The sequence below is a fragment of the Trichosurus vulpecula genome, chromosome 5, assembly GCF_011100635.1.
Source record: "Trichosurus vulpecula isolate mTriVul1 chromosome 5, mTriVul1.pri, whole genome shotgun sequence".
NCBI classification, from domain to species: Eukaryota; Metazoa; Chordata; class Mammalia; order Diprotodontia; family Phalangeridae; genus Trichosurus; species Trichosurus vulpecula.
In genome coordinates, this window is record NC_050577.1 from 193,033,975 (window position 1) to 193,052,509 (window position 18,535).

Genomic DNA, 18,535 nt, shown 5'->3' on the forward strand with positions numbered 1-18,535 from the left:
CTAGTCCAGACTGTACTTGAAACATGAATCCTGTACTAAATATCCCTGGGGGGTTGTTTGGCACTGATAACATATCTCTAGTGCCAGGAAAATCACACCCTCCTAAAGCAACCCATTCCACTCGGGCAAACTCTATTAAGAAGGTTTTCCTTATGTCAGGCTGAAATCTGCCTCCCTCTAACTTCTATCAATTACTTCTACCTATTGGTCTCCCTCTGGGTCAAACAAGTCGAATACCTCTTCCATGTGACAGTCCTTTAAATATGTAAAGGGCTTCCAATATAGCATAAGATCTCCCTCTAAATTTTCTCTTCTCCAGGCAAAAAGCCCCCAGTTTCATTAAATAAGTAGCTGCTTTCCCTTTCAATTATTTTAGGCAAGTTTAACGGTTGGATCAGGGAGGCCTAAAGGAATGTGTTACTTGTCCAAAGTTCCACCTCAGTCTCAGCAATAGGGCTTAGGTGTCCCGGTCCCTAACTATAGACCCGGGGGTGGGGAACCTGTGGCCTCAAAGCCACACGTGGCCTGCTAGGTCCTCAAGTGTGGTCCTTTGACTGAATCCAAACTTCACAGAACAAATCCTTTTATTAAGTCTAGTCTAGACTGTTGTCTGATCTCTCAGTGAGAAAAGTAAGCAATATCTGCAGCCAGTCAGGGAGGGCAGCCACAGCCTGGGGCAGAGCTGGACTCCTCCATGAGCACTAGCAACACAAGGAACTGAACCTGAGACGACCACGGAGGAAATATTAAAGAAGCTCTCGGTGCCACCTTCCAAAAGTGTGTGATTTAGAGGAAACTGAGGCAGCATCAGCTCAATCTCTTCTTTCATAGATCCAGCCTGGTTAGGGTTCTGCTGTGCCCATTCTCCATCCTGGCATTTATTGGTATTATATCTAAAGCAACTCTCAAGAGGTTTTCTTTTATATACATGTATATATGTATGTACACACATGTAGACATACACACATATTCACATATCTATATGAATTCATGTGTATGCATACACATATACATACATATACATATTTATATGTATATATTTCAGAGAGAGAGAGGTAGTAATGCTGAGAGTGTACCTATGACTTGTGTAGGTAGTAGGTCCTAGTAAAATAATTGAGAATAGTATTCAAGGGTTCTAGATTCTTTCTCTCTCTCTCTCTCTCTCTCTCTCTCTCTCTCATTGTCTCTTTCTCTCTCATATATATATATATGTGTGTGTGTGTGTGTGTGTGTGTGTGTGTGTGTGTATATATACATAGGACATATATATACACACACATACACACGTATATGTACATATATATATACTCATGTATATAATAGATACACGAATATGTATATATGTGTGTGTATATTATATATGCATACACACAAGGCATAGGTAACCCCCCAGTGTCATTACCTCTCACCACCTTTCATCTCTTTATCCAATCCCTATCTGCCTTCTAGTCACAGAAAAACCATAATTTCATTTTTCAGTCTACTTGGCTCTGAGACCACTCTACATTGTTTCCAAGATTGTCCAAGAAATCTTCATCCCTGTATTCCATGGATATATTTCATTTGGCAATCAAACCTCATTCCTTTAAGAGGTTCCAGGGGGGTTGTAACTTTTTTTTTCTGAGAACAGAGAGTATTCTTTCCATTTTACAGATCTGAAAACTGAATCCCCATTGAGGTCACATGACTTGCCTCAGTTCAGCCAATAAGTCAGGAATAGAACTAAAAAAACATTGATTCATCATCCTTCCTGGAATATGTCCAGTTGAATGCAAGGCAGAAACCAAGAAAACTGTTCGTTTATATCATATGTTAGGAACTGAGAAGCCCAAAATGATTTCTTTTCTCAGGAATTCATTCTGAGTCAAAGAGTTGGGATGAGCTCATTATTCCTAGCCCCATGTAGCCCTTTTGTGATGACTTCTTGCTCATATTGTTAGCCTGAATAATCATAGAATTCAGATTTATAAAGAATCTTAAAGGATATCTGGTATTACAATTTTATTGACAAGGAAACTGGGGCCCAGAGAGATTGAAAGACTTATCCAAGGTCATACATCTAGTCAGCATCAGAGCTGAAATGGAAACCCAGGTCTCCTGACTCTTTTGTTCCAACGCCATTACCTATTAGGCTGGGGCCCCCTTCAAGCCGCATGGGATCCACAAGGCTCAGTATGTATTCTTTATCCTGGGGCACATCCCATGGGATGTCAATGGTGGTGATACTTCCATACTGGAGCACCGATACTTTAGTGACACGAGGCCCTAAAAGAAAACATAGAACGGTATGTGTCATCCCTCAAACCAGGTGGGACCAGTGCATCTAAGTGCTAGCACCTCCCCTCAATCCTCCTTCATCTTGTCCCCACTCACCCAGATTAGCCTTCTTAATAATGGCCCTGGCAAAATTCTTCATTTCTTCAAAATGAGAATCTGGGACATTTGAGGAGCCATCCAAGAGGAGCACCATGTCCAAGGGCTGAGTGCAATCTGTAAATAAGATGAATGTGATGTGGGGCTTAGAACAGAGAGAGTGGTCATCAACTGCCTGACAAGCATGGGTTGCTCTTGTAGTGTCTCTGCACTGTAGCATACCCTGCATTCATAGACTTCTATTCTTTGACATTGAATCCAAGCGAGGTTTGAAAGTGAGAAAAAAGACATAATCTTGAGACTCAAGAGTGTTCCAGCCTTCAGGGAATGGAGAAGTCTCCAGATGACATATTGTATTCCTGCTGCCACTAGTGTTGGATAATATTTCCTTGAAGAACAGAAGATTACAATTCTAGAATAGATTAAAACAGAGGCATGTACATATGGGTAGAGTACAAAATGGGGGTGGGCAGACAAGGTGAAACAGATAGCTTGAGACATTCTTGGAGCAATATGTTGACAAATTCTGAGCCCTAGTTTTTTTTTAGGGACAAGTCAATAAAAAATACATTATTGTACTAATGAATGTGTGATGGCAATAATAGCATGTGGGTGACACCACATGTCTGAGGCTCAGAGAAGCTGCTTTTTGGTAAGATGAGGGTATCACATAGCTCTCTGCTAAGAAGAAATGACCCAAGAAGAGATCATGGGATCATAGATTTAGACCAGGGGTGGGGAACCTATGTGAAGAAAATTGTGAAGTTTGGATTCAGTCAAAGGACTACACTAGAGGACCTAGAGGGCCACATGTGGCCTCAAGGCCTCAAGTTCTCCACCCCTGGGTAAACTCCCTAGTTTTACAGATAAGGAAACTGAGTTCTAGAGAAGTTTGGTGACTTGCCTCAAGCCACACAGGTCTTAAGTGTCAGAAGAAAGATTGAAACCCAGGTCCTCTGACCTAAGAGCCAATGAAGCCTAGTCAGTAGATGGAGATGACTTAAAAGTCTATGAGTCTGGGGAGCAGCTAGAAGCTGCAATGGATAGAGCACCAGCCCTGAAGTCAGGAGGACCTGAGTTCAAATCTGACCTTGGACACTTTACTAGCTGTGTAACCCTGATTGGCTCAAAAAAAAAAGTCCATGAGTCTAGTGTAAGTATTAAAAAAGAGTAAATCATTAAGAGTAATTAATGCGAAGCCCATAATTCTGGCAGCTTCAGTGGCTCAACTTAGACAAGCTTCATTATATACAAGCACATCTACCACTTAAACAAGAGAACTGCATTGCCACAGCAGATGATTTTAGGATGATCTCTTAAAGGCAGCAAATAGGTAACCTGACTGGTAGATTGCCACAACTGAGATGTTAAAAGAATAATAAGAGGAAGGACTCCGGGGTGTTGGGTGGGGGGTTTATGGGAAAGCATGGGTTAGAATCACACATGACTAGAAAGCCCTGAGTTTGTTCATCCAGAGACTGTGCACCCTTAGCAGATTTCAAGAATCCACAGTGAGAGAGTGGGGCTTTGGTGGAGGAAAAAAATATTACTCCATGAAATAAAAATGAAAGGATAATTTCTCCAGGACCTTCCCTCAAAGAGGGTCAAACATTTTAGCTGATCTCATGCATCTTTGAAGACACATCTGGAAGGTTAAGAAGGTTCAGGAATGAGTCTCCCTGTTTGAGAAAGAGGAGAAGGTTTGAGTTGTGGAAATTAAGCGATGAAAGGGAAAAAGAGGCTTTCCCAAAGTCATAGCACTAGATAGTGATGAAATCAGGATTAGAACCCAGAACCTGCCTCTAACTCTCAGGCCCTCTCACCAAAATTAATGATGTTCCTGGCTCTAAATCTTGGAGTATTAATTAAAAACCCAGCTTCTAGGTCTTCCTCTACAAATGTAGAAAGATATTACCCAGGGCTGGTGGTAGTGTGGGCAGCCTCAGTCCCTCGTCGGAGCAACACCTCTGCAGAACCAAATCAGGAGCCTCCCAAGGGAGTCTGTCAAAGTCATTTATCAGGATTGGAGCATTGGGCCTGCTGAGCATCTCCAGTTCATGGATGTCAGCATGGGGGCCCACACCAATGGGGATCACCTGAACGTCCTGGGGTAAACGTTTGATCTCATCGGTGGCAGGATTGCTTACCACCATGTATACTAAATGAGGTGCTTGCTTCCGAATGCCTTGGCTGGAAGAGAAGGTATTCTCAGAAAGGTATTCAAGGGCCTTCCCAGTGTTGGTCCTGTTGCCACCCCGATAGTGTATCTGCTGTATCTTCTCCAGGACATAGCTCTTAGACTGAGTCTCATTGAAGGAGAACTCCACAGTCACTGTATAGGAGTACTGTATGATGGAAATGTGGATGCTACCTTGACTCACATCCATCCGTTGAATCACCTGCTTCATGAACTCCTTGATCTTGTCGAAGTTGGCTTCACCAATTTTGTCCGAGCCTTCTAGCACAAATACCACATCCAGAATCATGTGCCTGCTATGTAGAGAGGTTGGGGATGCCAAGAGCTCTGGACTCGTAGTAACCTGTGCTATCTGGGAAGGAACGGTAGCAGCAGGAACATCAGGTACCAGGTCACAGAGGTAGCCCAGGATCTCATCTCGCCTTTGCTCCAGCTCATTCACACCGCTAAGCAAATAGGCCTTGTTTTCCGGTGCCTGCTTCTCAATGAGACGAATCTGCTTAAGGCTAGCATGGGGCCCCAAGCCCACTGGAATCACGATGACCTTCTTCTTCTTCAGGTTTTGGACATAGCGGACTATACTCCTGGACATGGGAGGAGGCTCCTCACTGGCTGTCAGAAGCAAGGCAATTCGAGATGCTTCAGGGCGGTCAGCTTTGCTAAAGAGATGGAAGAGGGTATACTTCAGGACCTCACTGGTGGAAGCCACTTTGCTGCCGGCATACTTCACGGAACCGGCAATCCGACGAAGCTCTGAGGGCCGCTTCCGGTCTTTCAATGCAATGTAGGAGTGGGTACCATCATGGTATTCTACGACAGCCACCCGGATGCGCCTCTGAGAGATGTGTAAACGCTCCATCACGTCTACTACAAAAGCCTTCAGCACCTCAAACTCAGCCTCCGACAGCTTGGAGGAGCCATCTAGCAGGAAAGCCAAGTCCAATATCTTGCTACAGTAGAAACTATGAAGGGGAGGCTCAGGAGTATCCTCCTCGTATGCCGTGGTTGGGGCAGCAGTTGTGAATGATGAGGGCAGCTGCAGATCTCCTGGCTTCTGGCAAGCTTCACAGGTCAAGTTCACACCATCACAGTGGCTGTGGGGGAGAACCAGAAATGGTTGGAAATGCTGGAGGATCTACGCATAATCTCTAGCTCAGTTTGCCATAATTATAAACCTATTCCATGTATGAACACACTCTTAGTAATATGCACACTTTAACTTAGAAGCAGCTAACTGGTGAAGTGGAAAAAGCATTGAACCTAGGATGGGAAAGACCTGAGTTGGAATCCTGCCTCAGACACTTATTAGTTGTATGACCCAGGGCATACCACTTAGCCCCTCTCATCCTCACTTTCCATATGGTAAAATGAGGCACTTGGATTCAATGGCCTCCAAGGTCCTTTTCAATTCTAAATCTCTGATCCTATGTTTCTATCATTGGTTACCCTTATCTGATCTGAACTTCTACATCATGTATATCATGCCTCACCACCCCCGACTGATACATACCAATTCCCTGGTAGAGGTACCTAGGTGGCACATGGATAGAACGCTGGGCCTGGAGTCTAGAACTCCTCAATTCAAATCCAGCCCTAGGCATTTAGTTGCTGTGCAACATTAGGCAAGTCATTTAACCGCTGCCTGCCTCAGTTTCCTTATTTATAAAATGGTGATATTATTACCTACCTCCCAGAGTTGTTATAAGAATCAAATAATATAATATTTGTATGTTGCTTAGCCCAGTGTCTTAAACATAGTAGGTGCTTAATAAATGCTTGTTTCTTTCCTTCCTAATTAAGCACTTGTGAGACAGCTAGGTAACTCAGTGGAGAGAGCTGAGTTCAAACTCAACCTCAGATACTTAATAGTTATGTGACCCTGGGCAAGTCACTTAACCTCTGTTTGCCTTAATCCACAGAAGGAAATGGCAAACCATTCCAGTATTTTTGCCAAGTAAACCCCACAGATGGTATTGAAGTGCTGCAGCCCACAGGATCATAGGATCAGACATGACTGAAAAATTGAATGCTATATGACTTCTATCTTTACAGTAAACAAAAACCTTAAATTATAGGAGGGAAAGCCTTAATCCATTCCATGTATAAAGAAAGAAATTTTTGTATTTGGTCTATGGACCCAATAACACATGGTGACTCAAAGTTAATTTATTTTCCTCATGTGTCATCTTAAATAAAAGCATGCAGTTATAAACCAAACCCCATTCCTACCATTTCCAAGGAATTACTGGAACTTGATTTTCATCAAATAATACACACAGACACACACAGACCCACACACAGATACACACACACACACACACACACACACACACACACACACACACACACCCCATACTGGCTTAATCTTGGAAATCTTCCTTATAGAAAAATATTGATGTGGTATTTGTTGTAATAGAACTTCATGAGTATAACTTGATAGTCATTAAAATAATAATTATTCTCATCTATACAGAATTTTAAGGTTTACAAAGTATTCTTTTGTTTTTCATAACAACCCTGCCTAATTAGGAGCGCATGTATTAGTCTCATTTCACAGATAAATTCCTTTGTTGTATTAGTACCTATTCTAGCCCCCAGCAACTATCTGCTGGCCCATCTCATAGATGCAAGACACTTCAACATAGCAAGCACAAGAAAAAAAATCTGTATAAATATCAATTCACAGAAGGGGAGACAAAGATCCTGGCTCTGCTGCTTACTACCCAGATGGCCTGAGTCAATTTCCATAAACTGTCTGAAACTCAGTTTCTTCATCTATAAAATAAGGATAATTGTACCCAGAGCATGCTTTAGAGCCTAGGGTCTGGCTCAAGAAAGTAGAGTCAAATCAGAAGTTAAGGCCATGAACAAACTTAATGACACCTTTGGTCTGTGTACTGCCATAAGGCCTTTTGTGAGCCAATGGCCAGCCGCCTGTAGTAAGGATGGGTTCCCAAGCTCTGGGAAAGTTTCCCAGAGCTAAAGTCAAAGAATAAAAGCAAGCCCTTTCTCTATAAGAACATGCCCCAAGTCAGCAATGGGGTAAAGAGGAAGAGGTAGTCAGACTCACCTACATTCACCTTTTCTCCCTTCTTTGCCTCATCTACCAATTACAGTTCTCAAAGATCTCAAATCATTGATCTGAGAGTAGAGTTAACTATTCTTTCCCCGTAAGTCATTACCCTGCCCTGGAACTCCCTGGAAATCAAGGAAAACTAAAACATGACAAAAATGGGACCTTTCCTGTACAAAAGGGGAAAGCTAGGAAGCCAATCTTTGGAGTTGCTGCCAATCCTGGACCTTTGGGAGATTTTGGAGCATTGTTATCAATTTACCACAAAAGTGCCCTTTTGGAGAAGCATTCACTACCAAATACAGGAATTAGAAGGAGCAGGAAAACTAGGTCAATTCTTCTCATTTTAAGGAAAAATCCTTCAAACTCAGAGAAAGAGACTTAATTCATCAGGGTTTGCACCATAGAGGCAAAGTAGCAGAAAGAACACCAGAGGAGAAGACAGAAGTCCAGGCTCTATGCTTACCACCCAGATAGCCCCAGGCAATTCACAGACTCTTCCTGAGCCTCAGTTTCTTCATCTACAAAATAAGGATAATAAAATGGTCTTTCCCACCTGGGAAAGCTCTCATAAGGAACAAATACCTAAGAAACTATTTTCTAAACTATAGCATATTGTACAGATGTACAGTATTAAGTATGCATTTACTCTGTTGGGTAGCGAAGAGAAAACCAGGCTAAAGGAAAACATTATTGATCTTTAATAATATAAGTGGGCATCAAATATCTGGATTTGTTTCTTTTTTTACCAAATTCTTGTTACAAAAATTGTTATATGACAAAATTTGTTGTGAAAAATAGATTCTTCCCAGAAACAGAATTAAAGAAGAAAATGCAATATTCTATTTTTCCTTTAAACTGATTAAGACCTTGGGAAAACATAATACCTATTAAATTTTTCAAGACTTTCATGCACATCAAAGTATTTATTCAAATGAAGAACAGAGAATTGTAAACAAAGCAGATGATCTTCCACTGGGGAAAGGCTAAACACACTGGATGTTATGAAATATTACTGCACACTGCAGAAGCAGTGAATGTGATGAATGTAGAGAAGCATGGAAGGACATGAATTGATGCAAAGTGAAGGAAGCAGAGGCAAGAAGACAGAAGACACAATGACTACAACAACAAATAACCTCCAAAACAACTGAAAATGAACAGAACAAGCATGGCCCCAAAGAAGAAATATAACAAGACATCTCCTCCACCCATTCCTTTGCAGAGGGTGGTAAGGGGAGGAGTGGAACATGGGTGTCGGATATTGCCTACATTGTCAGATTTTTTTCTTCTTTTTCTTTTACAAAAAAATCTTTTTTTATACGGAATGGTTCTCTGGAAAGGGATGTGTGCGAAAAGACAAGGATATGCGTACATTTTTGCATTTATCGAAGTAGTTGAACTTGAAAATGGTGTACTATGGGTTGGACTAAATGTCCTCGAAAGTTCTGTCCAGCTGGACAATTCTGCAATCCTGTAAACAGGATAAGATGAGAGCAGAACGGCCAATTTCAAGGCTATAGGTCCAACTCCATCTGGGTTGTGCGCAATTGCTGTTCCACCTGTCCTTTCCCCATGAGCACAACCCAAAGGTAAGGTAAAATCTGCCCCCACTGAAGAGAAAGCAGGGCTGCTAGCTTTCAGGTATTAAAGAATGACTTCAATACACAACCCTTCGGACTGTCACTAACATTTTCAGAAACCCTGCTGCTACTCAGCTCAACTAAATAAAGATCAAAAGTTCAATGCTTGATGAGCACATCAGCCCCTTGCAATGAGTCTGTGGCCCCTCCGGAGTCCCTATAGGCTAGGAACCATTGGAATAAATGATTAAACTTTTGATGCTATCATTCTATGCAGTTATCACCTTTTGTCACCTTAGATTCCCATATGCTGAGTAGGATTGTCCCAAATACCAATTAAGCCATTACCTAGTGGGCTGAAAAATAAAGGGACCTGTACTTTTCAAATGATCAGAGAGAAAACATCAACTTCCTAAGCCCCTAGAAACATGACCCAGAGGCCAAGCTAGCATCATGACTGATTTCCCCCATCTGCTTTGGAGAGGCCATCCAAATCCTTACTAGAAGTAAAATTAAAACCCCTATTAGCAATCCTCTTCCCCTTTGCAGGGGAGGTGAGGGATATATCTATGTTCTACTGCCTTTATTTCTCAAGATCCCTAATCCAGTCTCTGTTCTTCATTTTCCATCAGTTTTAACTTAATCATGGGAAGGAAAGTGGGACAGAAATTCATTAGGAAGTTAGTTCCTACTTTCCATGGACTCAGAGTCCATAGGATTTATTGCTTTAATCCTTGAGTTAACATTACGTGAGTGACATACTTTCTAGTTTCCTGTTTCCTCTGGGTCTTTGCTTTAAAAAATCACCCTGGGCAACATTTGCTCTTGTTTATACAGATGGTGGGGCAGGATCTGACTCTGGTAGCTGTGGCCAGAGCACAACCCCCACCCCACCCCAGTGGGTTAAGTTCTCGGAAGGGCCGATCAGCATTAGGGAGTGGTGTTGAATGTATTGACATCTTAATATATGTTAGGTTACTATGAAAATGGCTTCAGAAAACTCAGATCTCACCACTAGGAAACTGCATTGTACTCTGGGATGTGAATCCAGGGGAGGTAGATATTGGCAGAGGGGTTAGGGTCAGGGGTCACTATACATAACAATTAATCTGTGAATTTTCAGGGACATGAGTCACTTCCTGCACCCATGGCTGATCCCTCCACCCAAGGTGTTCTTAAGGCAACAGGAGTTCCTCCCTCCTTCTCTCTCTATACATACATTCCCAGAAGTCTGATATTCATAAAATCGTTCCTGCAGTCCAGAAATGACATACTTTGGACATAAGAGCTCACATTACTAGAACATTTAAGATTTATAAAGCACTTTCTGTGGGACAATCTTGGTCAGCAGTGCTAATACTTTCACTCCCATTTTATAGTTAAGAAAACTGACACTCAAAGACATGAAGTCATTTACACATGGTCCTACAGCTAGTGAAACTCAGAACGAGGATTCAGACCTAGTGTTCCTGACTCCAGAATCAGGACTCTTTCCCCTCCACCATTAAGTCAACCCTCTGTATTCAGTCAGAACGATATCTAAACCTTTCTAGATCCACAGAAGATGGGGAAAGGGATAGAAGGTTTTTAAAGATTTACCAGGGAAGCAAAATTCAGAAACTTCCCCTATTGACAACACCTAGAATCTCTGACTCTACACAGGTGGCAAAGGCTGACCTTATGTGATAATAGCAACTAACATCTCTATAGGGCCTATGATGTGCCAGGCACTGTGCTGGGTGTTTGACAAGTATTATCTCATTTGATCCACTGGGAAGTAGATACTATTAATTGTATTCGTTTAACAGATGAGGAAACTGAGGTAAACAGGGATTAAGTGACTTGCCCAGGGTCGAGTCACTTGTAAGAGTCTGAAGTCAGAGATGAACTCAGGTTTTCCTGATTACAGGCCCAGCACTCCATCTACTATGCCATCTAGCTGCCTGATTATGCTGGATTATATGTAATCAAAACACTCTATTCCTTCCAGCCGCAAATGAAGGCCAATCATTGGCACCCCAGATAAAATGTCACTTTCCATGATGAAAATTTTTCACTTTCTGTGATGAGAAAGGATACCTACCTCCACAGAGAGAGCTGGCAAACTCTGCATACAGAATGAAGCATAATTTTTTCACTTTGCTTTTCTTGCTTTTTGCATATGTCTTTTTGCAAGATGACTAATATGGAAATATGTTTTGCATGACTTCACATGTACAATTGATATCACATTGCTTGTCTTCTTAGTGGGTAGGGAAGGGGCAAGAGGGAGAAAAAGAATTTGGACCTCAAATTTTTTAAAAATTAATGTTAAAAATGTTAATATAATTGGGAAATATTTAACAAAATTATGTGTGTGTGTATACACATACATATTTAAAGAGTTTCTCACTTTGTCTAGCTAATATTCATCTACTTTACCAAAGTTTGCAGAGCTCAGGATCTTCCTGGTTTAAGAAGATTCTCTTTCCTTGTGAAAAGCGTCGACCCTCCAACTCACACACAGGACAGTCCACGGGGTCAATACAAGTCTGTAGCAGTTCATCCAGGATCTTCCCTGCCCAATACACCAATCATTTCATTAGGAGCTGTGGCTTCCATCGTGCCCAATATAAATGACCCCAGGCTAAGAAGACTAACCCCAAACTCAAACTCTTGCCTCTTCCAATGATTGGCTAAGAATACTGGGGCTTATCTGCCTTACTTCTTGGCGCTTTTGTTTCGCCTTCTGCAAAATAGGAAGAACCCAATTCAGCTTAGCCCACCTTGCGTCTTAAGACAAATAAAATTCTACCTACAAGTCCTTATCACTCTTCAGAAGAATGATGCTACCTAATCTAAGGTGAGAATAAAAGGCAAGGTATGGACAAGTGAACCATAGCACCTCTGATGTACTCTAAGGTCTTACTGAAATGACTAGTTAGATCTGTTATTAACTTTACAGAACTAGATCTGTATGGAAAAGAGCCTGGGATAATAGATTTGGAGTTGTAAGGGAACTTAAAGACCATCTACCAAACCCCATCCCCATTTGATATATGAAGATTTTAAGTGGCTGGCCCAAGGTCACACAGGCAGAAAGTGACAGAGACAGAGCTTGCACCTGGGTTCTCTGGCTCTAAATCTAGTGCCTGGTGTTCTAGAGTAGAAAAAGGAGGACAGCTGAGAATACTTAATGTATGGTCATGGGTCCAGCCTGCCATATTTAGATTCCTTGGCAAAGGATGATCCCAGGGAAATCAGGCCAGGTAAGGTTAGCCTACATGCAAGCCTATCCTACCCTTCTAGTCGATGACTCGTTCAGGGATTAAATCTTCCAGGGGGAAATCCCATGATACAAATGGGAGTAGTTACCTGGAGGGCAGTGTGCGTGGCATCCTTCCACACATTGCACTGGACATGAAAGTGGCTCAGGATGCTGGCACGTGATGGGGCAGGCAGAAGCACAACTATTATAGCGCCACTCACACTCATACCCACTTTCTCGATGATTCTTCTCCTCACAACTTTGTGCTGTTTAAAAGAGAAGAAATCCACAAATATGATCATTAAAGAAACCAAAGGGTGATGGGAATGATAGTGAATGGGGGAGGGGTAGAGAAGTGATGGAGGTGGTTAGGGGATGCTGGTGTTGATAATAGCAAAACCGTGATGGGGGAGATGACAGTAACAATGTTCTGATGTTGGTAAATGATGTCACTGAGGGTATTACAGCCCAGGACTTCTCTGGGCCTGTTATTTTTGGTGTTATTCAGTCATTTTTCAGTCATGTCCGACTCTTCATGACCCCTTTCAGGTGTTTTCTTGTTTAAGGGACTTGCCTAGGATCATACAGCTAGTAAGCATCTGAGGCCAAATTTGAACTTAGGAAAATGAGTCTTCTTGACCCCAGACCCAGCGCTCTATTCACTGCACTACCTAGCTGCCTGGGTCTTTTACAGAGAACTGGAAATCACTAATGATAATGGAGTAGATGTTTTACAGTAAAATTTCACCTCTTTGGGTCCCCAAAGGCATTAGAAGTTGTCCACAAAGTGAACCAAAATTTCGTCTGAATTACCACCAGAAAGAGACTGCTCTGATCCTTTCTCCTGGTTTCCCTCATTCCTATGTGACCACTCCTTCTCTGTCTGCTTTCCTGGATCCTCTCCCACATCACACCCTCTAACTGAAGGTGTCCCTAAGGGATCCATCCTGGACCCTTCTCTCTTCTCCTTCCATACCACTTCACTTGGTGACTGTATCAGCTCCCACAGATTTAATTACTATCTCTATGCTGATGATTCTCAAACCTGCCTTTCCTGCCCTACTCTCTCTCCTGACCTCCAATCTCACATCTCCATCCGCTTTTCAGACATTTTGAACTGAATGTCCAGTAAATTCAATAAGTTCAAAACAGAGCTCACTGTCTTTCCCTCTAGATGCTCCTGGCCTCTTACCTTCCCTATCACTGTAGAGGGCAACACCACCCTCCCAGTCCCTCAGTCTCCCAACCTGTGAGCCATCCTCAATTCCTCACTATCTCTCACCCCACCATACCTAAGCTATCACCAAAGCCTGTCACTCTCACCCCTGCAACATCTCTCAAATGTGTCCCTTTGTCTCCTCTGACACTGCAGTGCACTCCAGCGCAGGCCTTCCTCAGCTCATACCTAGACTATCACAGCAGCCTGCTTGGTGGGATCACCTATCTCGAATCTTTCTGATCTATCCTCCACTCAATAGTCACTAAAATGATTTCCCTAAAGGACCCACATGTACAAAAATATTTTTAGCAGCTCTCTTTGTGGCAGCCAAGAACTGGAAGTTGAGGGGATGCCCATCAATTGGAGAATGGCTGAACAAGTTGTGGTATATGATTGTGATGGAACACTATTGTGCAATAAGAAATGATGAGCAGGCAGACTTCAGAAAAACCTGAAAGATTTATATGAACTGATGCTGAGTGAAGTGAGCAGAACCAGGAGAACACTGTACACAGTAATAGCCACAGTGTACAATGACTGACTTTGATAGACTTAGCTCTTCTCAGCAATGCAAGGACCTAAAACAATTCCAAAGGACTCATGATGGAAAGTGCCACCCACATCTAGAGAAAGAACTATGGTGTCTGAATGCAGATTGAAGCAGACTATTTTCTTCTTTTGTTGTTTCTTTTGTTTTGTTTTGTTTTTTCTTCCTCGTGGTTTCTCCCATTCATTATAATTCTTCTGTACAACATGACTAATGTGAAAATAGGTTTAATAGGAATATATATGTAGAGCCTGTATCAGATTGCTGGCCATCTCGGGGAGGAATCGGGGAGGAAGGTGGAGAAAATGTAAAACTTATGGAAGTGAATGTTGGAAACTAAAAGTAAATTAATTAACTTTAAAAATAAAAATAAATGATTTCCTAAAATGCAGGTCCAATCATGTCGCCCATCCCACCCCCACCCCCACTTTCTACTCAACAAATTCCAGTGACTTCCTGATATTCAAAACCCTTCATAGCTTAGGCCCTCCTACTTCTCCAGCCTTCTTACACCTTACTCCCCGATACATACACTTCTATCCAGTGACCTTGACCTCCTAGCTGTTCCACAAACAAGATGCTTCATCTCTCAGCTCTGAGCTTTTTTTTCTGGCTGTCCCCCATGCTGAGATGTTCTCCTTCCTCAGCTCCACTACTGACTTCCCTTAAGTCCAAACTAAAAGGCCATCTTTTACAGGAAGCTTTCTCCAACCTCGCTCTTCATTTCAGTGCCTTGCCTCTGTTAATTATTTCCTATTTTCCTTTACATAGCTCACTTCATATATATTTTTGTGTGTGCTGTTGCCCCCATTAGACTGTAAGCTCCTTAAGGGCAGGACTATATTTTGTCTCCTTTTATATCCCCAGCAACTAGCACAGTATTTGGAACATAGTAGGCACTTCATATATGTTTTTTGATTGATTGATCTCTAAAACAGAGAAGATAGGGAAACAGTACTGCCCTGAGCACTCTTTAGGGGCAGAAAGCCCCATAATAGGATAAAGGGGACAATGACCCTCTGGCATCCAGGACTGAGTGCCTTTTCTCTTCTTCCACCGCCCATGAGTTTCAGTCTTGCTGATCCCCAAGTGGGGGACATAATCAATAAGCCACTGCTGCTGCTGTCAGAACTAGACTCTTTAACCACCATGTGAGTGAGCAGCAGTGACCCTTCAGACTGAGAGCACTGGGCTTCCATGAGATGAGATGAATACTTCTCCTAGATATTCTCCCATCTCTAAATGTTCATCCTCCTCCTCTGTCCTGCTTCTCTCCCTATCTATCCGACCCCTCTCTCCAGTCTCCTTTACTGGATCTTCATCTAAGTCAAATCTACCGATCCTGGATATTCCCTAAACCTTTTCAGCATCTGAAACTGGATATCCCAGAGGCATCTTCAAATTGAACATGGTCAGAGCAGTACTCATGACCTTTCTCCTCCAATTCCTCCCCTCTTCTCCACCTTTGTATTACTGTTGAAGGCACCACTTTCTTCCCAGTCATCCAGGTTCACAACCTTACTATCATCATCAGCTCTTCACTCTAACTCACCCCACAAACCCAATCCATTACCCACCCCAGCCAGTCCTAATTTTACAATATCTCTCATAAACATCCCTTTCCTTCCACCACTCACACAGCCACAGCCCTTATTCAAACCCCTATCATTTCTTGCCTGGACTACTCCTAATTGTCCTCCCTGTCTCTCGTCTCTCTCCACTGTAATCTATCCTGCACTTAGCTGCCAAGGTGATTTTTTCTGAAGGCCAGGTCTGACTGTAAAACACACACACACACACACACACACACACACACACTCAAAAAGCTCTGGTAGCTTCCTATTGGCTCCAGGATCAAATATAAAATCCTCTGTTTGGCATTCAAAGCCTTCACAAGTTGGTTCCTACCTTTCCATTGTCACACCTTACTTCCCTTCCTGCACTCTATGATTCAGCTACACTGGCTGTTCCTCGCACACAACACTCCATCTCCTGATTCTGCCTCTGCCCTAGAATGTTCTCTGTCCTCACCTCTACATCTTCACTTAGCTGCCTTCAAAACTTCTGCAGGAGGCCTCTCCTTGGCCCGCTCATCTCCACTAGTGCCTTTCCTATGTGATAGCCTTATATTTACATCATATATATCTGGTATATACATAGTTGTTTGCATGTAGTCCCTCCTCTCTATTATAATGTGAGATCCTTTAGAACAGGACTCATAATTTTGCCCTTTTTTGTCTTTCCTGTACACAGGACCACATAGTAATCACTTGGCAAATGTTGTTGACTAACTAACTGATATAGGTGCCAGGACCCTTGCTACAATTAATGTGACCAGATGCTTGGGAATCTAGCTGAGGTTGCCTGAGACTTGTGCTTCAGAGGTGAGCTAGGTCAGTGGCAAGGCCCGAGACTGGCAGCTCCTGTGACTTCCTCTGGGCTACTGAGCTGAAGGAGAGGACTGATTCTTAGACCACTCTTCCCTTGATTTCCCCTAGCATAATCCATGATCTAGAACTAAAATCCTATACACACACACATACCTCTCCTTTCCCTCATACTTTAATACCAGGTACATGGCAATAAGTAATTCTGAGAAGTCAGTTCCAATCTTGATCACACCATGAACTATAGGGTGATGCCATGACAAGCTTCACGACTTACGGCACAATATGTCAGTCCTCCAGTTCACCACTGTACCATGCTGGGCACACACGTGGGCATAGGCAGCAATGGCATCACAGAAGCAGGCACAGTCCCCAATGGATTCACAGGAACAGGTGTCATATATGCAAATATCCAGGTACGGTTCTGGGTCCACCTGTGGAAGATGTCAAATGACTGCCCTGAGAAGTACTAGCAATTGAGTGGGGAGCAGCAGAGAAGCATGGCCCATGGCTCTATCCTGGGGCCTTGATGGGAACAAAGACTAGTGATTAAGGCAAAAAAAAACAGGAGAGGAAGTGGGATCCAGTGGTTAGAGGAATGGAAATATGCAAAGAATTCCTGGGTTGTTTCCGATTCTGGGGGATAGCGTTGGTTCGAGCAGAATTTCTCATATGGCCCTGAAACACCAGAACATTCCCCTTATACATCTATCTATCTGTCCATCCATACTGTCCATACCCAAGCACATTTTATCTATGTTTACATACACATATCCACACTAGCAATCCTCTTTCCCCTCTCCCTCACAGTTTCTCTTTTCCTTTGCCTTCCTGATTTTAAAACTGACAAAGGTATCAAGCAAGCACAGGACGTCAAAATACATCAAAAATACCTTCATGATCTCCTGGTCAAGAATTATAGATCTAGAAACTACCACAAGGTCAGGGCCTGAATATTATTGTTAATGCTGATAGCTGTGTATTTACATCTCTTTATGGTTTACAAAATGCTTTCCTCACAACAAATATCATTATCCCCACTTTAAAGATGAGGAAATTGAGATTCCGAGAGGTGACGAAACTTGTCCAAAGTCACATAGCTAGCACATGTTGGAACCTAAACTTAAACCCAAGTCTTTTGACTTCATATCACAGGATGGATATATGGTCTACTTCCAGTCCCCATGGGGTCATAAAAGTCCCTTCTCTCCATAGTGGTACATTAGAAAGAATACTGGATTTCAAGTTAGAGACCATGGGTTATACAGAGTGATGTGCTAGAGTCAGCTTGTACGGAATGATGCCAAATGTTATATTTTCAGTGTGAAGTTTATACCTAGAAAATCAGCCAACACTACAAACCAAGAATTGATTTATTGTTTTGTTGACTGTCTGGACTTAAGAAAGTAATGGAGAAAATGTTAATTATGCAGATTAAACTTAAAAGTGTGTCCTGTACTCGTTCTATTTTTCCAGGAGGCCATTTGTTAAACATTTACCAGCACACTTCTGGTTTTATTCCAGACTGATCCATTTACCTGCTACCAAAATGAAATGTGCTGTGCAAAAGCACTTCACAGATCTTAGAGCACTATAGAAATACCAGTGATTGGTATCATTACCTGTGTGACCTTAGACAAGTCACTCCACTTCTCTATGTCTCACTTTCCCTATCTGTAAAATAAGGGGGATTAGCTTAAACAGCCCTAAAGTCCCTTCCTAAAGACAATATCATGTAGCTGTACATAGCCTCTCAGTGCTCTGGGCAACTCTCTAAGACATGGGTTCCTAACCAGGAGTCCATGAACTAGTTTTGGGGAAAACATTTTGATAATTGTATTTCAATGTAATGATTTCCTCTGTAACCTTATGTATTTTATTTTATGCATTTAAAAACATCCTGAGAAGG

General features: G+C 42.3%; 1 protein-coding gene across 1 annotated transcript in view; it reads right to left on the reverse strand.

The window, feature by feature from the left end:
- Nucleotides 1–18,535, reverse strand: part of VWF (von Willebrand factor) — a 200,989-nt gene that overhangs the window by 65,298 nt on the left and 117,156 nt on the right. Inside the window, exons 25-30 of the mRNA XM_036759070.1 lie at nucleotides 16,904–17,060; nucleotides 12,581–12,739; nucleotides 11,648–11,783; nucleotides 4,289–5,664; nucleotides 2,374–2,490; nucleotides 2,125–2,265 (exon numbers count right to left, since the gene is read on the reverse strand). Of these exons, the coding sequence (XP_036614965.1) occupies nucleotides 2,125–2,265; nucleotides 2,374–2,490; nucleotides 4,289–5,664; nucleotides 11,648–11,783; nucleotides 12,581–12,739; nucleotides 16,904–17,060 (2,086 nt within the window). The remainder of the gene's footprint in view (nucleotides 1–2,124; nucleotides 2,266–2,373; nucleotides 2,491–4,288; nucleotides 5,665–11,647; nucleotides 11,784–12,580; nucleotides 12,740–16,903; nucleotides 17,061–18,535) is intronic.